This window comes from Scyliorhinus torazame, chromosome 4, assembly GCF_047496885.1.
Source record: "Scyliorhinus torazame isolate Kashiwa2021f chromosome 4, sScyTor2.1, whole genome shotgun sequence".
Classification (NCBI taxonomy): Eukaryota; Metazoa; Chordata; class Chondrichthyes; order Carcharhiniformes; family Scyliorhinidae; genus Scyliorhinus; species Scyliorhinus torazame.
The window spans coordinates 98502939-98525483 of NC_092710.1; the positions used below are offsets into that span (position 1 = coordinate 98502939).

Below are 22545 nucleotides of genomic sequence, written 5' to 3' on the forward strand. Positions count from 1 at the left end.
GATACAGCGCAAAATTGGTTCAGTCATATATTCAATAACTGATTGTGCTTGATATTTTAAAATAAATGTTTAAAATTAGCTTGGAAATTAAAACTTCAGACAATGTGTGAAGCTGCTTTTTTTAAAAGGAAAAACACACAACTCCGATTGAAAGCAAATCTATATTCCAAAAAACACATTGTTCTCAGACACTTGATAACAGGAACTTGGCAGCAATCCAACACTCCCGTGCTGGGTTTGCCTGTCCACACTCTGAGCTCGGGCTTTGTCATTCTGATAAAGTAATAAAAGACAAAACAGCTGAAGTTTATTTTTAATTGGAACTTACAAATCTTAAGTTTTGAATTGTCAGATATATTTAGATTAGTTAACCCACTCTGTCCCATGCAGAATGGATCTTTGGTGTTAGAACATAGAACATACAGTGCCGAACTTTACAAGTAACTACAAGTGCCACGATATTTGCAGTAGCTTCAGGAATTTGAGACAGTTGAGTTACTGTAAACTGGCTAATTAACCAGGCAAATGCACGTCAAGGTCGGGTTCAAACGCAACAGAATTAGGAAACTAGATATGAAAGGGTTGGAAGATATATATACAAGAACCACTAACCCCTGCATAACACACGTGTACAGGAAAAGCTTTATACGGACAACATCGAACATTTTCCACTTTTCCTTTAAATTTTTAGGTTAAACATTCAAGAAAGGCTGGCACGGCAGCAGCAGCTGTGGGGACTCGTGATGGCTCTTCAGATCTCATAACAACTACAACGTACACAGGATGCACGTAGCTATATGAACTATGGTGCTTTATATAATTTTATTGACAGGATGTGTATCCCAGCAGCCAGAGACTGGACCAATGATATAGCTTATTTTAATGCTTGGCTGCAGCTACATTTGGGGAAAGACATCGGATGCGTATACAACTTGAGTCCGTACTTCTTGCGCGTTCCTTTATTGTTTATAATATGAATTAAATATGTACAGTGTTTTAAGTAAGGCTGTTATGAAGCAGGCTGCCAATGACACGGGTGCCACTAGACTTTGAGGGCATGACAACCTACACAGGGTTAGAAGAGGCATAATCAATGATGCAGTGACTTGACTTAACACAGAAACTTCTATGGTAAAGTCACTAGACATACGAAGGTTAAATGCGAAGGTGTAACAACTTACAGGAATAAGGAAGAGAATATTAGGGAAAGCAGAGAAAGGGCTAGTCAGCTTGGGGAAGTGGGCCTGGATATACAATTGAATAGGACAACAGCGTTAGGTACACACACTAAGACATTCAACATTAATTAACAAACTCATCGACCAAGAAAGGGAGACAGCCGGAAGGCTCTGACAGGGGCAGCTAAGACACAACCTTGATCTGATCTAAAGGGGGGAGGTGCCTGATTGAATAGACAAGGGACGCTGGACAACCGTACTCTGCAGAGTATACTCAGCAATCCCCGACTGTAAAATGGACGAGATAACGGGGGTACAGATGGTCCTGACGATCCCTATCATCACACCGGACTCAGGGCCATACCCTCACAACCAACTGGAGACCAATTGGAATCGTACAGGCTAACACCGCCCTCAGGTACTATCTCATCGAGACCTCTGCTATATGCAGGGATAATATATGGGATCTCCCTCACGTTGCCTCCACCGAGTGGGACAGGGAGAGTTGGATGAATGTGGGTTAATCAGAACTCATAGTTGTGTCTTAGAGATTACACCTGCCCTCATGCATTTTAAGTTTACGGAAGAAAAGGAAAATACCGTAACCTCCTATCGCTATAGCTTTTGTACCCCTTAGGTCCACCACTATAGACCTAGCAAGGATCATTTGAGTTAGGTGTATAAATAGCCAGAGATGGTCCCACATCTTGCAGAAACTCGGAGGGAACGAAGACTCAAGATCAGCCAGTGAGTTAAGCTTTACCACCAGTTAACGAAAAGAAAAAATCCACACTTTGAAAAATAAACACACAGAGGATCTACTTCAGAGTGACAATTAGTGGCATTGGGTATGGGACTGTTAGATGAGCTTACTTGAGAACTGCTATGAATAACATCATTTAATGACAGACAGCAGTTAGTCAGGGAGGTAGGAATGATTAATACCAAGACATTAAATGTGACATATATGGGTTCGTTTGAGGGGTGATCATTGAATCACATGCACAGTGTACATACGGAACATCTGGGAGGTTACATGCCCCAAAGGCCGTATTACACACACCCTGCAGCCCTCATATCATTTCATTGTGGTCAGTTGGAGTTCTGTAAACACCTTCCATGACCAAAAGTGTTGGAGGGCACTTTGTGAAGCTCGACTATGATATAAATTATAGGTGGCCCTGTAACTACATTTGTGCTCCTATATTATTTTTGAATAGTTCTGATGAAATAAAAGGTACTCATTGGCTTAGGTGCCTGTTTAGAAGAGGCAATTTGTAGAAATAGATAGTGTACACACAATGCTGTTAATATCAGAAAAGAGACAAAATGGCTGTTAGCTATTTTATGATATTAAAGACACAAAATGGCTGAACAAGCCACATTCCCTGTAAACTATCTCATGAGACCCAAGCGTGGGTATGTATAGTGTCCCAACAGCCACTGATAACAGCTTCACAGAACAAGACATGCAATGTATCCTTGATAAGCTCAAGCTCAAGCTGTAGACAAGACACATTACTATGTTAATTTTGAATGATTCTGTATGAAGTTAGGGGCAGGTAAGAATGAAAATCGCTTATTGTCACAAGAAGGCTTCAAATGAAGTTACTGTGAAAAGCCCCTAGTCACCACATTCCGGCGCCTGTTCGGGGAGGCTGTTACGGGAATCGAACCGTGCTGCTGGCCTGCCTTGGTCTGCTTTCAAAGCCCTGTGCTAAACAGCCCCTTCAACCATATATGTGATGATTGACTGCATGTAGTCAGTGTGACGCGAATATAGTTGATTCATTGTATGTAAATGAGAAAACAACTAATTCCGCCCCTTGAATCTGTGTATTAACCCGTGTGAGCTTTTGCTCAAGTGAAAGAAGGTGCTGTCAAAGGCTGCGGAGTCTGAGACCTCCTCTCCCAGAATGCTGACATAATAAACTGCTTTTCTTACTTATACTCAGGCCTTTGTATGAATATTTTCACTCCTAACATCATCCATGAATTTCTGTAGTTGTTTTTATTATAAATGTAACTTGCAGATGACAGTAGATTGCTTTTTTAAACTGTGCAATTAAACTCAACAGTCAGTGATTACTTAGTTTAAAAAAAACATGAAAACAATTTTAACTAAAGCATAAAATACATTGCTCAGTTCTGTATGAAACCACAAAATTAAAATGAGCAAATTTTCCAAGCCTGCAATTTAATGTTAAGAGGCAAAAAAACACTTATTGAATGTAATTTCAGAGATTACATGCAGCGATCTGCAAATTAGTCTGCTGCATTTAAAACCATTTAGAAAATTAGCAGTCCCTTCTAATGTATTTGAAAAAAAAAGGTTGTCAGCAGTATGCCTGAATTTAATACAATACACTGCATGGATTCAATTTTTTCCCTTTCACAACTTCACCCATCTCCTGTACCCCTTTTTCAAAGTTTGCACTCAAAAGAGGAACAAATACAACCCGTTTTTTAGATCAGCTTAAACACTTCAGCATAAATAGAGATCCCCCCCCCCCTCACCCACACAATTTGGAAGCTAAAGCTGAAGAACGCAGCATAGACTTAAACACGGTGTCTCTCCATGAGATCGTCATCACTTAAATCTGAATCATCGTCATCTACCTCCCCCTCAATGACTGATCGTTTCCCTTTGCAACAGGAGACAATTAGCCCAATTAGAAAGACCTGTGGACATAAAATAGTCCCATTAATGCAAATCATGAATTGAAACATTTGAAAAGGTAACTTTTTAAATAAGAACTGTTCACAGTTACAATATCGACCGAGATGGAGAGAGAACGCTCTAGAAACTTGGACCACAGAAAATAAGCATGTTGAACGATGGGGTAACATCAAACACTCCAAGGCCAGGTCCACATGGTCAGTTTCCTATTTTCATCTGTTTATGCTCAAACCTCCAAAGCACACTACTGACAAGTAATGTTGCATTTACATTCTTTGTAAATTGCGTCCTTTTTCCTCAAGCAGTGAGACAACCAATTTAGTGCCAAATTGCGGGGTGTTTTATATCCATTGCACTTAAAGAAAATAAAGTGATTGTAATAAAAGCCTTGCACATTCTGCATGCGTTAATTTGGAAGTCTGGCCTGCAAGTCATCATTTGCTAATGAAATTCAACATTTATGTGTACCTTTTCCCTAAATACTGCTCTTGGACTTGCTGCTAATGAAGAGCTTGTTCCATGTTGTTCTCAGAAAAGAAAGGGCCCCTCTATCAATCCTCACTGGGGACCAGATACAAATGCCACCATTTGCGTCATACCAGCCTATGATAGATGGACTTAAATTCCCCGTCAACTCAGGAAGAAAATCTGAGAAGAGATGGGGGTGATTGGAGAGCCAGTGACTTGGGTTCTTCTGCCTTCCACAACTTATTTCCACTGGAATTACGGTGGCTTTCTGTGGAAAATCCAAGCTCTGTGTCTTTCCCGCCAATACAAGTAAAAGAATGAGATGCATATCTGTAGCTTAAAGTTGCTAGTCAGGTATGTATGATTCATCTGGTGGGCCAATGTTTTGTAACAATCCAATGTTTTCCGGTAGTTTTAGAGATCATTTCAAAGATAAGGCCTGGCCAGCAGTTAAATTAAAATAGCAACCAGAATAATACTTACTGCAATGAACGCCCAGTTTCCAAAGTAGTACACAACATTGAAGAACCAGAATTTGTGAAGAAACAGATATGTCCTCGTCACTGTGCACTGATCTAAAGTTCAGAGTAAAAACGAGAATCAAGATCTGAACTCAAAATATGTATTTAACATTTCATAAGAGAGAGAGAAAGTCGGGTAACAGTGGCAATTTAGTTATATCCTCAATTTGCTGTTCCCTTGTGTCCTGATCCATGTTAAGCAACCTTGAATACAGTACACAAGTGACTATTCAAACTTATATGACAGGCAACTAGCAGTAGAATCATAGCCATGTTCAAAGCTGTCTAATCCGATGATTCATTGGGCAGTAATTGTAACCAGGAACACAAATGGATTTCCTTCTCCACACATGGCCTCACTGTTAGCTAATTCAGGCAGGCCAGAGATTGAACCTGGATCTTTCTGGTTTGTATATCTCAGCTACTCACTGTTGTAATCAGCTGAACCAGTCGATCAACATCATTGTTTTTAATTAACTGGCATTCTGCTTTATTTTATATTCCCACTTCCACCTGCCTTTTCTTTCCCCATTTAGTATATGCACATGAATCTTTTAAATAATTGAATGCTTTGTGTACACAACGAAAGGGCCTGATGCAGGCATGACTATCGCAAATGAAATTACAGTTGTTTCAGAAATGCACCGCTGAATAACACTGTAAAGGTTCAGTGCTGAAGAAATACAGCAACTGCACTGGGTAAGCTTGCCTCTTAAACACACGTTTAGTAATTGCAGTATGTGGCCTTCTTTCAATCTGCTTAGTTGCTTCCCTTCAAAATTAGCCAAAACGCAATGTCAGCTGAATTAACCCTCATGAAAGCTTACTGGAAGAGTATATAAAAGGTTACCGATGATACGTTTCACTTGACTTATTGCAATGTTTTCTGGCCAGCCTCCACCCTGTAAACCTAAACTAATTGGATTACCTACTGTCTTAACCATCTTGAATTGGCACCTACTCCCCTAACATCTCCAATTTAAAATTTGTAGGCTTTAAACCCTTCATGGCTTTGTGCCTCTCACTCCACCACTCTAATAACCCAAACCTCTCATGGAGTCACCTCCATCACCCAATGGTTGGTAACCATGCCTTCAGCCACTTAGGTCCACACTCTTGAATTCTTGCCGCAGTCTATCCACCTTGTCAACTCTTTGTCTTAAACACCATGGCTGAGCTTTTCCGCTCCTGTTCTTTTCGGGTAGGTTTGGTGACCGGAATGAAAACAATTGAGAAAGGGTCAAATTGCGTTTTACATTGGTGGGAAGTCTTGCCGCGATTTCCCCCGCTCCCCACCTGTGCCAGAACTGAAATCCTGACGTTCAACATTATAATAAATTTGAATCTCATTTTCCGACCTCTAAGTCTTGACCATCTTCCCTGTTAGATAATCCATTCACGTCGGCATGCGGGCGGGAATTACAACTAGTCTCCCACGGCTTGCATCTGGCAGGCATACCTCGGGAGGGGGTCCAGTTTAACTTTTGTGCACCAAGGCAACCTTTATAAATGGTGTCCCTATCTTTAAAATCTAAGTTGTTGGTGGGGCAGGATCAATTGAAATGAAAATGAAATGAAATTAAATGAAAATGAAATGAAATGAAAATCACTTATTGTCACAAGTAGGCTTCAAATGAAGTTACTGTGAAAAGCCCCTAGTCGCCACATTCCGGCGCCTGTTCGGGGAGGCTGGTACGGGGATTGAACCGTGCTGCTGGCCTGCCTTGGTCTGCTTTCAAAGCCAGCAATTTAGCCGTGCTAAACAGCCCCTGTTATTAGAGCCCAACTTGTTAGCATGACATCATGGAACGTGACCCTTTAGCACTGTGCTGCTAAAAATGCAGTGCAGAATGCCATCGTTGGTGCTGGCGGCTACAACGATACTTTTGCTGCTCGTTGACACACTTTGTGAAAAAAAGTAACATTCTGTCTCACATCTATGGCCAGGTTTTTGGTCACCCTCGCGAATATTTTCTTTCCTCTCTAGTCTACTGCATATGTGGAAGCTGACCATGTGTAAATTATGTTAATCAGGGATGTCTCATGGATGAACAGGAGGTTCAAGGTTGGAATCCTGTAGTACATTGGAAGTGGCTGTGTGGCCAAGGGAAGATAGCGAGAGTTCACTGCTTACACTCAAACACAGGAAGCTCATAAAACAAACAATATTTATAAATAGTATACAGAAGAACTGACGATCTTTGACAATACACCTTTACAAGCATGAGGGAAGGCAAACTTCTCTCATGCCTCATTAAGCCAGTGATAGTTTTAAAAAAAATGTAATGGTTTTAATTCTGTTGTGAAAACAAGCAGATTTTGGGGGGAATTGTGTGTTAAAAATGGTATCTTGTGTTTGGATGCAAGAACACATTCCTCTCTGCACCAATGCCAAGTGAAAAAAAGTGCAATCCGGCACCTGGAAGGGATTGTGCAAAACTTGATTGTTAGTGCATCCCAGAGATACTGTGGGACACAGTTTCACACTCTCATATTGGCACTTACATGCTCAAACAGAATTAATACTTTTGAAACTATTGCAGCCATGTCCTGCGGTTGAGAGGATTGGCCTCCAACAACCACAACCATCTTCCTGTGTGTTAGGTATGATTCCTTATTCCTACTGCCCTAAATTTTGCCAGGGCTCCTTGATGCGACACTCAATCAAATGCTGCCTTGATTTGAAAGGTAGGGACTCTACCTCACCTCTGGGATTCAGCCTTTTTGTCCATTTTTGAACCAAAACGGAAAGGACATCTGAAGTTTACTGTCCCTTACATAACCCAAAATGAGCATGATTGAACATGTTACTGCTGTGTAAGTGCCACTTGATAACACTGTCAATGATATCCTCCATAATTTCACTGATGATCAAAGATACAATGATGGGAATAGTAATTGGCTGGTTTGGATTTATCCTGCCTTTTGTGGACAGGATATATCTGGACATTTAAAAAAAAAAATTTGTTGGATAGATACCAGTAATTGTACTGGAACTGGGAGCTAGTTCTGAAGCCCAAGCTTGCAGTATGTTGGTGGAATATTGTCAGGACCCATAGCAGTTGCATTGTCCAGTGCCTTCAGCCATTTTGTGATATCACACATAATGATTTGAATTGGCTGAAAGCTGGCATCCAAGATACTGGACCTCAGGCAGCAGCCAGCTTGAATCATTTATGCAGCACTTTACAAGATGAAGATAGCTGCAAATGCTTCAGCCTGGCCTTTGTACTGACAAGATAGGTTCTTCCGTCATTGAGAATAAATGTGGTAGGACTGCAAAGTTTTGATCAAATCCGACGATTGCGAGATTATTTAACTCTATATTTAGGATGAAGCTCCCGCTGTTTAGCACGCAGGTAGTCCTGGGATGCAGCTTTACCAGGTTGGCACCTCATTTTTAGATATGCCTGGTCAATTCCAGGCCTACTTGAGCCAGAGTCACAACACAAATGAAATAAGACGTTATTTTAAAATACTTTGGGGCCTTGGCAGAGCCCAATAAACTGTAGTTACCAGGTGTGTAATTTAACAGAACCTTTTATTATGTTCAGTATTATAATTAAACTGGCAGAAAACTGTAACTATCTAATATTCTTTTCACAACCCCTTGTCCTTTCGACCTACTCCCATTTTCCACACACACAGACAAACAACAATGGAAAAAGGGTGATTGCGGTATAAAGAAAAAATTCCTAAAAATCAAGTAGAAAGGATCTTTGATGCACTAGGATGGCTTCCGGTTAATGTCTTTCTGACTTTTGAGCTTTTGTTTTGTAATTCTTCCTTCTGGGCTTGAGATGGTTTTCTCTGGCAAGGTTGTCCACCTTCTCTCTAGATTCAGGATTATTTCTGGTTTTAGAACAACAAAACAGTTCTTTAATTCAGCAGTGAGAGAGTGTCCCTTTCACTTCCAAGGTCTAAACACTTTTGCCAAGTTCTCTCAGAGAGCATCACGTAGGAACCAATCACTGACTATTGTCAGGCAGAACACTGTCGCTGGCCAACCCATCATTTGCCAGCCAACCCATCAAACTGACTTGCTCCAAAACCGATTCCTAAGATTCACTCAGTGCTGACGAGTCTGTTTCTTCTCTCCAAAATACAAAGCTAGGAACACAATGTTCTAACAAGCAGGCTGCTTCAGCTTGAAGGCACATTTCAAATATGGGTCCATGGACCAAAAATAATAAAAGAAAAAAATTGGAAGAAAGAAAATAAACAGGAAGTACTCTTACAGTATGCCCGGTTGTTATTTGGCTAGTCTCCAGGTATCAGTGAGGCAGACTTTGTGGGCTTGACTGTGCAGGGTGTGCACTATTGTCATTTTCGGTGCTAGGGTTGGTCTGTTATTACTTTTATTTTATCTTTCTGTAGGAGTTGAATAAAACTGAATGTTAACAGTCAACCACATTGCGGTAGATCTGGAATCAGATGTAGGTCAGACCAGATAAGGATGACAGATTTCCAAATGTTTTTTTTAATGACAATCCGATAGATTAATCATTAGTTTGTTAAAAAAAATTTTTATTCTCCTCCTTTTTCACATTTTCTTCCAAATCTACACCCAACAATAAACAATAATCAGTAACGAATGTAATGTCAATCCCCATATCAATAACAACGATCCCATCCTCCCACCAAACCCCCAAACATTAGCCCGCATGTTAACATAAACAAATGACAGAGGAATCATGAATCACCCATAGTCACCATTAACACATAGTCCCCCTTCCCCCCAACCCTCCCAGATCCCAACCCCCCTAATGTTCGATGTGATCCAAAAGTGCATAATGAATAACGCCCATGAATTGTAGAATCCCTCCATCCTTCCCCTCAGTTCAAATTTGACCTTTTCAAGCGTCAAGAATTCCAGCAGGTCCCCCCGCCACACCAGGGCACAGGGTTCAGAGGTTGATCTGCACCCTAACAGGATCCGCCTTCGGGCGAACAACGAGGCGAAGGCTACAACATCTGCCTCTGCCCCCGTTTCCAACCCCGGCTGGTCCTACACCCTGAATATGGCCTCCCGAGGGCCCGGGTCCAGTTTCACGTGCACCACTTTAGAGATTACCCGAAACACCTCCTCCCAGTAATCTTCCAGCTTTGGACAGGACCAAAACATATGAACGTTCATACACATCATCTACCTCCTCAAAGAGCCGGCTCATCCTCGCCCTTGTAAGGTGTGCTCTATATAGCACCTTCAGCTGTATTAGCCCTAACCTTGCACACGGAGGTGGAGGTGCTCACCCTCCGGAGTGCCTCACACCAGAACCTCTCCTCCATACCCTCTCCCACCTCTTCCTCCAACTTTGAGATTAATCATTACTAAGGCTAATTACTTTTTATTGCAGATTTATGAATATATTGAATTTAAATTCCTCAGTTTCCTTGATGGGAAATTAACTCAGGTCTCTGGAGTATTAGTCCAGGCTTCTGGATTACTAATCCAATAACGCTACCATTATGCGTCCCCTCAATAATCCATACAAAGAAGATAGGATGCAAGGTAACAAAGTTAAGAATGGCAATTTACCATATCGGAACATGCGCTAAAAAAAAAAATTCAGTCATGTGGATCCTGCGTCGCTCTAATTTTAGAAAAGGTGAAAAATAGAAATGATCTTCAAAATAAAGAAAACCAAGACCCAACAAAAACTACTAATATTTACACAGCACTTTAAACATACCAAATATGTCAAGGCGCTATCATAGAAGGATTGCAAACTGAAATCAGACACAAAGAGATATTAGAGCAAATGGCCTAAAGCTTGGTCAAAGAAAGAATTAAGAAATATCTTCAAGAAAGAAAGGTAGAAATGTGGAGAGTTTAGCAAGACTCTGTTATTCAAGCTTGGCAAGTTGTCCACTACCTGAAAGCCCAACCGTAGTTGATCCTCTCTCTGCATTTTGTTCCCTATAAATTTTAATTTCATTACTACACAGATATTTATATCACTTTTTTGGGGGGGAAATCAGTTGATTAGCATAGCTTCAACTGTTAGTACTACTTAGTTCTGCATCAATGGCTCCGAAGTGGAGATGGTCGATAGCTTTAAGTTCCTGGAGTCACCATCACCAACAGTCTGTCCTAGTCCACTCACGTTAATGAACAGTCAAGAAAACTCAACAACCTTTCTACTTCGCACCGAAGCTAAAGAAAGCTGGCATGTCTGCATCGACTCTCACAAACTTCTACAGATGTTCAAGAGAGTATCCTATCCGGCTGCATCACAGATTGGTACGGCAACTGCTCGGTCCAAGATTGCAAGAAACTGATAGTATGGTGAACTCAGTCCAACACATCACACAAGCTTGCCACCCCCACACTGATACTGTATACACCACCCGCTGCCTCAGGAAGGCAGACAGCATTATCAGAGACCCCTCCCACCCAGGCATTGCCTTCTTCCAGACCCTTCCATCAGGCAGAAGGTACACAAGTCTGAAGACCAACACATCCAGACATAGGAACAGCTTCTTCCCCACAGCTACAAGACTCCTCAACGACTCCCTCTCGGACTGATCTGTTCCCTGTATGAACACTATTCACAAAGTTCAATGCTGCTCTTGCTCATGCATTTGCTTTGTTTGGCCCCTTGATCCGCACTGTAACAAATCACTGTTTGTCGATGTACCATTTGTCAACGTTCCTTGTTGATTATTCTTTTTGTCTACTACTGTGTACGTTCCTTCGGCCGCAGAAAAATACTTTTCACTGTACTTCGGTACATGTGACAATAAATCAAATCAAACATCGCCCAGTCCAACATACCTAGTGGCTAGTGAGATGGTGTCTGGGGGATATTTGGAGTGGCCTCGAGGATTGTCAAAGGGCAAATGAGGGATCTGGAGAGTAATCAAGGGGTTTAGATGCATAGTCATGCGGGTGGGGGGAGTGAGTTTGATACAATAGGCGGTGACCAGTGGAGGGTAGGGAGGGGCTGCTTTCAGTTCTATTGTTACGCGGGTGTTAGAAGTGATTATAATTCATCTAGCCTTTCCTGGCTAACTATTCCAAGTCTCCGATTTAATTTATAGTATCAGATGGCTCCCAGTGCAGGGCAATTGCCCATCGGAATTGCCCAGGCAATTCCCCTGCAGTCCTTGTGTGTTCTCGTGCCTCTCCTGGGGTATCACCCAGGGATCGGGGGTTATGGGCTTATATTTCTAGTTTCAAGTCAAAGATGTGTGCAAAACTAAAATGTTTTGATGTACCGCTCATTGAGGCTTTTGAACAAATCACTTGTGCTGCATACAACCAGCTAAATATTTAACCATGTTTTGTTCGTCTAACTCAGGGTTTTTCAAACATTTTTTTCATGGGACCCACTATTAGCAACTGATCAACCTTCGTGACCCATGCTGGCTGATCTTTGCGACACATGCCACGTTTGCTTACGTTTAATGCGAAAGGGGAGCCTGCTTGGTCCTCACGATCTCACTGCAATCAGGTTCATAGGAGGGAGGGTAATGCTCATGTCAGGTGCAGACTTCAACCAGCTCCTTAGTGCCGTCTTCATCTTTGTGAAAACAGAAAATTCAACCACACACATACAGGTGTCGTGAAGGGCAATAGCAACAAAACGCTTGTTTTAATCAACGCTTGATACTCCTGGGAGATGCTATTCCAGAATGTCGATAGCCTCATGGGCTTTTGGTGTGTTTTTAATGTGCTGTCACAGGCAAGGTATAACAGCAAAATCTTTTCATTTGGAGTCAGGTGCAAGTTAATAACGGACTCTGGGGTCGCAGCCTCAAAAGGAACTTTTCACCCATCACTTCTCTTTCAAAATCTGAAACTTCTCTCATATGCCAGTACTTCTCTTGCGGGACCAAGCCTCCCCGGTACCACAGTAGAAAACAATACAGGGAAATCTATTGTCAACTTGTCGGACTACACCCTTCAACCAGGTGAAATCGAAGTCCTCAGCAGAGGGCTCAATTTCTGCACCACCAACAAAATGGACCCCATCAGTCTCGCGGCAGACACGGAAGAATTCATCAGGCGAATGAGGCTCGGGAGTTCTTCCATCGACCACAAGAGGCCGACAGTGAATCCAATGAGTCAACCAATGAACCGGTACAGCAGAGAGAGAGATCTGCGGTGCTGCAACCGAAGAGGAAAGAGTCGAATTGGACCCCTCCGGAAGGCCGCTGCCCTAGACTCGACATGTATGCTCAAGCCGTCAGGACTCGTGTCAATGCCAGATTCATCAGTCGCATTCACAAGGCAGCCACAAACTTCACCCAAGCACAACGCAACGCCATCTGCGCTCTCAAGACCAACGCAACATTGTCATCAAACCAGCAGATAAAGGAGGGGCCACCATCATACTGAACAGAACGGGCTACTGCAAAGAAGTGTACCGATAACTGAACAACCAGGAAATATACACAGTTACCCGCAGATCCTACCAAGGAACACACCCGCCAACTCAACACTGTTCAAGACCTTGGATCCAGACCTTCAGAGCACCCTACGTGCTCTCATCCCACGTATTCCCCACGTTGGAGATCTCTACTGCCTCCCGAAAACACACATGGCCAACACACCAGGCCGTCCTATCGTATCAGGCAATGGGACCGTGTGAGAACCTCTCTGGCTACATCGAGGGCATCTTGAAACCCATCGTACAAGGAACACCCAGCTTCTGTCGCGACACGACGGACTTCCTACAGAAACTCAGCACCCATGGACCAGTTGAACCAGGAACATACCTCCTCACAATGGACGTCTCGGCACTCTACACCAGCATCCCCCATGACGACGGCATTGCTGCAACAGCCTCAGCACTCAACACCGACAACTGCCAATCTCCAGACGCAATTCTGCAACTCATCCGCTTCATTCGAGATCACAATGTCTTCACCTTCGACAACAAGTTCTTCATCCAGATGCACGGACAGCCATGGAGAACAAATTCGCACCTCAATATGCCAACATCTTCATGCACAAGTTTGAACAAGACCTCCTCACCACACAGGACCTTCAACCGACGTTATACACCAGATACATCGATGACATTTTTTTCCTTTGGACCCAAGGCGAAGAATCACTGAAACGACTACACGATGACATCAATAAGTTCCATCCCACCATGAGACTCACCATGGACTACTCTCCAAAATCGGTTGCATTCTTGGAGACACTCATCTCCATCAAGGACAGTCACCTCTGCACTTTGCTTTACCGCAAACCCACGGATAACCTCACGGTGCTCCACTTCTCCAGCTTCCGCCCTAAACATATTAAAGAAGCCAACGTCGAAGGTGAAGACGTTGTGATCTCGAATGAAGCCCTCCGTATACACAGGATCTGCTCAGATGAGGAGGAGCGTAACGGACATCTACAGACGCTGAAAGATGTTCTCGTATGAACGGTATATGGCGCTCGTCTCATCGATCGACAGTTCCAACGCGCCACAGCAAAAAAACCGCACTGACCTCCTCATAAGACAAACACGGGACACATCCGACAGAGTACCTGTCGTTGTCCAGTACTTCCCCGGAGTGGAAGAACTACGACATCATCTTCGCAGCCTTCAACACGTCATCGATGAAGATGAACATCTTGCCAAGGTCATCCTCACACCCCCACCACTTGCCTTCAAACAATCGCGCAACCTCAAACAAACCATTGTTTGCAGAAAACTGCACAGCATTCAGAACAGCGACCACAACACCACACAACCCTGCCATGGCAATCTCTGCAAGGCGTGCCAGATCATCGACATGGATACCACCATTACACGCGAGAACACCACCTACCAGGTACGCGGTACATACTCGTGCGACTCGGCCAACGTTGTCTACTTCATACGCTGCAGGAAAGGATGTCCAGCAGCGTGGTACATTGACGAGACCATGCAGACCCTGCGACAATGGATGAACGGACATCACGTGACAATCGGCAGGCAGGAATGTTCCTTCCCAGTCGGGGAACACTTCAGCAGTCAAGGGCATTCAGCCTCTGATCTCCGGGTAAGCGTTCTCCAAGGCGGCCTTCAGGACGCGCGACAACGCAAAATCGCCGAGCAGAAACTTGTAGCCAAGTTCCGCACACATGAGTAGGCCTCAACCGGGACCTTGGATTCATGTCGCATTACATTCATCCCCCACCATCTGGCCTGGGCTTGAGAAATCCTACCAACTGTCCTGGCTTGAGACATTTCACACCTCTTTAACCTGGGGTTACCCCTATCTCTGGATCTGTAAAGACTTAATTACCTGCAAATGCTCGCATTCTAAGCACTGTCTTGCATCTTTGACTTTGTCTATAAATATGTTTCTGGAACATACCTCTTCATTCACCTGAGGAAGGAGCAGTGCTCCGAAAGCTAGTGTTTGAAACAAATCTGTTGGACTTTAACCTGGTGTTGGAAGACTTCTTACTGTGCTCACCCCAGTCCAATGGCGACATCTCCACATCAGTACTCCCTATACACACACGACTGTGTGCCAAGATTCAACTCCAATTCAATCTACAGATATGCAGATGATACGACTGTGGTGGGTTATATCTCAAACAACGATGAATCAGACTACAGAAGGGATATAGATCACTTGGTTGCATGGTGCACCGAAAACAACCTCTCTCTAAATGTTGGAAAGTCCAAGAACTAATCGTCGATTTCAGGAAGCGTAACACGACCCCCCCCCCCCCCCAAACATCAATGGCTCTGAACTGGAGATGGTCGATAGCTGTAAGTTCCTGGAGGTCACCATCACCAATAGTCTGTCCTGGTCCACTCACGTTGATGCAACAGTCAAGAAAGCCCAACAATGTCTATACACACATGTCTGCATCGACCCTCACAAACTTCTACAGATGTGCCAGAAAGCATCCTATCCATCTGCATCACAGCTTGGTATGGCAACTGCTTAGCCCAAGATCGCAAGAAACTGCAGAGTGTGGTTTACTCAGCACATCACAGAATCTTGCCATCCACCCATTCATTTTGTCTACACCTCCCGCTGCCTCAGGAAGGCAGACAGCATTGTCAGAGACCCCTCACACCCAGGCTTTGTCCTCTTCCAGACCCTTCTATCAGGCAGAAGATACAGAAGTCTGAAGATCTACATATCGAGACATAGGAACAGCTACTTCCCCACAGTTAGACTCCTCAAAGACTCTCCCTCGGACTGATCTGTTCCCTGTAAGAACACTATTCACGATGCCCTATGCTGCTCTTGCTCAAGTATTGCTTGTTTTGCCCTTGTTCCGTACTGCAACAAATCACTATTTTTTGACATAACATTTATCAATGTACTCTGTTGATTATTGTTTTGTCTGGTATGTACGTACTGTGTACGTTCCCTTGGCCGCAGAAAAATACTTTTCACTGTACTTCGGTTCATGTGACAATAAATATCAGTCAATAACACACGTGGGTTTTGCACCCTTATTATTGCATAATTGACAAAACAATACATCAAGAAATCATCTTTTTACTGCGTCGTTCCCGAGTTAAGTTTATTCTTTATAGGTGTTCACCAGAGGCACTGGAGTACTGTACAGAGCTAACGTTAGCATTGCTCTATCCTGCCCTGGATTCTCTTGAGCAGTTCGCTCCAGCAGATTCAGATGAGAGATCCTGGCCAGTAAGTACGCTGCCTATTTGTGTCTCTGGCTGTCTCTTCCTTGTAAGGAAACGATTTATCTTCACAGTCCTCTTGCCTTGCTTGCCAGGCTAGAAATTGGAAGAAGCTCTCCTCCGTGATTTGCCACCAAAAGCACGTACATGCAGTGTACGTGCAGGGTGTGGGACCTGCTCACTGCTGCCACTTGTGGCCGGAAGGCTGCACGCAGTCTCATTTCCTTCCCATTTAAATGGCAGCGGCCACTGATCACTCTGCGACCCTTCGGACACCCACCCACAGGTCTGCACTTTGAAAAACCCTGGCCTAACTGGAGTAGGTGATAAATTCTTATCAAAGGTAATCTACGTTGCTATATGGACTGCAATAGCAGGACTGAGGTTGAAAGAGTTTACTGCTGTAATAGCCCCTCGTAGCTGGCTGCAAACCAAGCCAATGAAAAACTTACGTCAACATTCAACAAATGAGAGATTACTACCAGCTCCTCAGGATGCTCCCCAAATAAAATCCATACTGGTATATTAACAGTTAAAACTGTTGCTGCAAAAGCAGTTCAAACTCGCACGTAATGGAACAAACACATGGAGATTAAAAACAGCATTCCTCACCATCTGCAATACTCCAGCTGCTCACCTGAATTACACTGCAGCTGAATGCAGACCACAGATGGTTCATTAGACTGGTCTCACTAACAAATCATTGCAACAAAAAAAAAAAAACTGACCTTCCTAACCTTCAAATGACAGACCTTTATTGGACCATTGCAAAGAAGATATTCACCCTTGCTTTACACTGATGAATGTACAGTTCAGTAAAGAGTTTAAAATGATTTACTAAAAATGGCCACTTGTGGAAAATAAGCCCTAGTTGGAGCAAAAAAATGCTAACTGCATAAATAAGCCTTTTAAAAACTTGAGCAGCTGCAGAAAGTCTCTGGTGAAAAATATTTAGTTAAAACAAAGTTAACGGAATATTACAGAATGATGAAATGTGGAAGGGATGGAGCCAAAGGACAAAATGGAAGAATTACTTTGTTAAAGTTTTTGCATGCACACTTCTAGAATAGTATTAACTAAATGCTTGAATAAGGCCCTTTCATGGAATTTTCATCACTAGATTAAAGGGGAGAAAAGGCACATCTGTATTCATTACATTTTCACATTGGGCGACCGACCAAACAGCTTTGAACTGTTGATATGAACTATTTAGCCTGCAACGAAGAAAGTGTCTCAAAAGTATATTTATATATCATTACATCTCTCGTACTTCCCAGTAAGCTGTTAAGACAACCGTTCAGGACACTAGTACAACTCCCTGCTTCTCTTCAAATGGTGCCAAGAGATCTTTAATGCCTCCCTAAACCCCAGTTAAGAGGCAAAGGGATCTTATCTGAAGCAAGACTAGCAATGTAGCACTTTGTTAGCGTCATATGAAGGTGCCAGCCTAAATTATGCACCATGGAGTGACCTGAAACTGAATATCAAACTTGTACTCTCCCTTTAACGAGCAGTGCTCTACTAATTGCTACCCTACTTCAGAACCTCCTTCAAGAAGATATGCAAATTAGGTTTCTCAATTATGAAACAACCTCAATCTTTTGTTGAAAACTAATTCTGAAAATGGATCTGATCCATTTCATGTAGACTTCTTCACTGACTTTAACAGTAGGAACAAGGTTCCTGCAATGTTTTGTTCCTATGTTCAGAGATATGCTAAAAATTATATTACACAGTGGAGCTTGAGGTTGGGTGGAAGATAAAGGATTTGCAAGTATTTTGGCTAGTTTGTGTGTTTTTTGTGCAAATGGTGTTTTATCTTTAGGGGTTTACGGTGGGGCGAATGAGGAACTGTGATGGCATTGCTATTTGGCAAAACCTTGAGTAGTTTATTCGAGAGACTATTGTCATGGTCGAGATGTGACAAAAAAAATATTCATCAGCTGGACTACTTTATAAAGTCACGTTTTTCAAGACTGATGAGCTGACAAAATGTGTTCAACTGATGCATTGCAGCAAGTCTTAACAGTGCTTATGGCCGAAGTATTAGCCATTCTAACACAACGGTTTCAACAAGAGAGCCTGTTTTACCAGTCTGAAACCAGTGACTTCTGGAACAAGGGAATCCTGAGTCTAATTAAACACCTCAAGATTCTAGCCAAGGGAACATATATCCTTTGTCCGTCATAGAGTAGGTATGTCACATGATCTCCCCAAAACTGCTGTAGCCTCCAGGGCTATGCGCCAAGCGCTGGACAATGGGATTAGTGTAGTCAGATCTTTGTTGACCGGCGTGGACACAATAGGACAAATGGTTTATTTCATCTCTGAACCCACAAGCTGTAATATTGTCCTGTTGGACGTAATAAAGGCTGATTCTGTTTGGCCTCCAACATGAACAGAACTCCAGGCCATTCAAACCATTGACAGAAGAAAGAACTCTGGCCCTGGTCAAATCTGACAATTGCTGAAATTCTGGAACTCGGGCCTCCCGACCAGCTCACTCCTTCTCCTGACGTGGAAGTCACACTCTGGAAAGACGGAGCATTTTAAAATCAGTCAACCTCCCTCGGAATGAACATTCCAGCCGACTTCTGATCCTGGATTCTGGACACATGTAAAACCCATTTTATTGTGGCCATGCCCTGAATCCACTTCTTTTTTCCTCATCATCCATTTAATGTACGTGTGTAAAAAGGGGGGACTTTGCAAAACCCTTCTGGCGTCTGTGTCAAAATAATTCAGTAAGATCACCTCTCATTCGTCTAAACTCCAATGGGTACAAGCCTAACCTGTCCAATCTTCACTAATCAGATAGCTACCCCCATCCCAGGTAACAATCAAGTGAACTTTCTCTGAGCCACTGGTAATGCGTTTATATCATGTCTAAACTAAGGAGATCAAAACTGCTTGTAGTACTCCAGATCACTAACACCTTGTACAACTGTAGCAAAACATCCCTACTTTTGCATTCCATTCCCCTTGCAATAACTGGCAATATTTCATTTGCCTTCTTAATCACTTGCTGTAACTGCATACTAACTTTAACTCTGTCCTGGGATTGCACAGTCTGGCAATAACAAGGATGGTAAACACTCCATTACCTATATAGTACTGCATAGCTTAGGCTGAATGGATACCAACAGCAATCTTCTATTCTTGCCAAGTTACCAACATAATTACACACTCAAGGATGCCAAATTACAAACAGCTATTTATGACAATTTCTTATTTTCTCTCCCTCTTCCCAAATAATTGCTTCTACTAACTGCTATTTAATTCATTCAGAGGTTAAAAAGCACCCAATTGTTACTAATAGACTGGAAGTTACAATACTGTGACACAATTACAAAGTTAATTGTGTGCTAGAATTCTCAGATTCTCAGTGCTGGGGGGAGGGAGGTGGGTAGAGAAGCTGGATGGACTTCGGTCTGCATATTATTCTACAAGTACTGATGGAGATTTAACTGAACCTTGAACACAAATGATGATATTCCAATTAGGTTATGCAATGATTCTATGGGCCTGTTATATAGTCTCTAATAATTTTATCTATTAATTATCCAACATATGCAGCTACCTTATGCAGAAAATACAACAGAGGATGCTTATACATATCCACTCCCTCCTCTCTCTCAAAGTAACAATATGGTGTTCATTATTACATCATATAAATGTGTTTACATCTGACATGAGATACATGAGAGATTTATTAGAAATGTTCTGTTAATGTTTCTTCGGAACTCTAGACATAGGTATGAATGAACCTGGACCATTTATCCCAGGAACCCTGTCCCTAATATATAATGTATAATTTAACAAGTTAACTTGTCCCTGAACAAAATCAATGGCTACAAGAAAAATGAACAAGTAGTCACATTACCAATGATCTACACAGGATTTATGCAACCTGTTTTGATCCGATACCCAACAACTTTTGGGGTAACTTTTAGTAGCTGGCACATAACGGTTTTGCATCGATTAGGCCATTTCAATGAATGGTCAATCCGAACAAAGTCCTGCTTTATCTTTGAATATAGGACAGCCATCATGCAAGTATTTCATGTCTAATTATACCTCAGCCAATACTGTTAGACACCAAAAGGGGAGGCCTGCGAACATTTTTAGTTTTACGAATGGAAAAATTGCCATTGAAATTCGAACGTTGCATAGATTTGATGGAACATTGCAGTTTTTGACCATTACTGCAATCCTAACACAGATGGGTTAGGAAATGTTGAGTACCTGAAGATCTGCGAATCAGGTCACCAGTGGCCTATTAGCAGGCACTACGGCTTGCAGAGGTTTGTCCCACAGACCAAAAAATACAATTGGCTCCGTCATTTACATAGAACATTACAGCGCAGTACAGGCCTTTGGGCCTTTGATGTTAAGCCGACCAGTTAAACCAATCTAAAGCCCATCTACACTATTCCATTATCATCCAAATGTATAGAACATATAACATTACAATTTATTCATTCTTTTGGCCCCAAAACAGCTTAGAGTCTTTTCTCAGTCGGCAATAAGTATAGAAGAGATTAAAATAATTTCTTTCTTGCTTTAGCATCAACATTTTGGAGATATTAGCATCCCAAAGTAAACCCCAATCCAGGCTGCAAGGGAACTTAGGGTTGGACAAGGAAAGTGGCTGAGTCAGTACGCCATAGTCTTCCCCCATGCCACTGAAAATTTAATTTCTTCCGATCTTTCGGAAAAGTATCTTTCAGACTTTTTCAACGGACACCGTCTGTTCTACTGTGCCTGACTTCAAACAGAACTGCCAGATCTCCTGAATTGCTAAAGCTGCCTCGAAGACAAAGTCTCTTTTGTGCCCAAGCATTGTTCCTCCTCAAGTCAATCATTTGGATTACATTTAAAAGTGCAGCCCCATCTAACAAAGAAGTGGAGGTAAAACCAAGAGCAGGGCGGTTCCCCGGTCTCCGGGGCAACATCCTTCTATCAAATATCACCACAGGGACAAATTAACTAGCCATATACCTCATTTTCTGCATGCGGAAAATTGCTATGTGCAGTTCAATGCCCTGTATAACGATTATACTTCAGCAATTGAAGAATTCATTAGCAGTGCTGAAATCACATGAGGATGTAGTCAGGGGCTATATAATTTTATATTCTTTCTACGTAACTCAGAGAAAAGCCACAGGCACATGACAAAAAGCAGCAATAGCATCCTCCTCAACCCAGCTCCGTCCCAGCCCCCAAAATTGGGCAAAGTTCAAGAACTAACTAAATCTCAAGAAATTATTAGAGGTAATTAGTGGTACTTTGGTTGACTTTTCTCTCCACTGGAGTCCCTAGAAATGATATTACAAGTTCAGTCAGGATCTTGCCTTAGATATTCTCTCAAGTACAGGAGTTTCAGTCACTTCTACAAGTGCCCTGACACGTTGCATTTAAATGTGTGCCCATACTGCCCAAACTCGAACTACACAATAGCTGAAGTCAGGAGTGCAGCAAAAGCATTCCCATGATCTGAATGGCACAATCACAGCTGTTGCACTTGTCCTGCTCAATTTCCCTGAAGGTGGAACCTAGCAGCACCTGGTGAGAAAAGGTCAGAGACTAATCATTAAGTTTATTTCATAATATGTATACATACAGAGTAACTGTTATGATGAGATTCACATAGGCAACTTGTCTTTGCCTAATAATATAAAATAATATACTATGCATAGCCATATCAATTATGCTTTTTTTGCTTGTTTCTAATGATGCCCCTGCATTTCAATCTCACTGCCTTTGCAGTGCCCGTGGAGCCTTATGCTTAAACAGAGTAAGGGTTAAAGATATTTACTCAGGAGGGTGGAGAGTGGGAAGTAATGTTTCATACATCAGTGCTGGGAACACTGTTGCTCGGTATTTACCCAAGTGATTTGGACTACAAAGTGCATGACATCAAATTGTGCGGTACAGCCAGTACGGAGGAAGAATTTGTTTCTATCCATCCGGGGGATGTGGACATTTCTAGTTCGACCAGCATTTATTGCCCGTGCCTAATTGCCCTTGAGAATGCAACAAAATAGATACCACCTATTATAAGATGCACTACAGCAACTCAGAGGCTCCTGAGACAG

At 42.5% G+C, this 22545-nt stretch overlaps 1 protein-coding gene across 2 annotated transcripts in view; it reads right to left on the minus strand.

Annotated features, from left to right (window-relative positions):
• Positions 1–3170: 3170 nt before the first annotated feature.
• LOC140410350 (lysosomal cobalamin transport escort protein LMBD1-like) overlaps positions 3171–22545 on the minus strand; it is a 250202-nt gene continuing 230827 nt past the window's right edge. For both annotated transcript variants that reach the window (XM_072498366.1, XM_072498365.1), the window contains 2 exons: positions 4810–4901; positions 3171–3860 (listed from right to left, as the gene is read on the minus strand). In XM_072498366.1, coding sequence (XP_072354467.1) covers positions 3738–3860; positions 4810–4901 — 215 coding nt within the window. In that variant the 3' untranslated portion in view covers positions 3171–3737. The remainder of the gene's footprint in view (positions 3861–4809; positions 4902–22545) is intronic.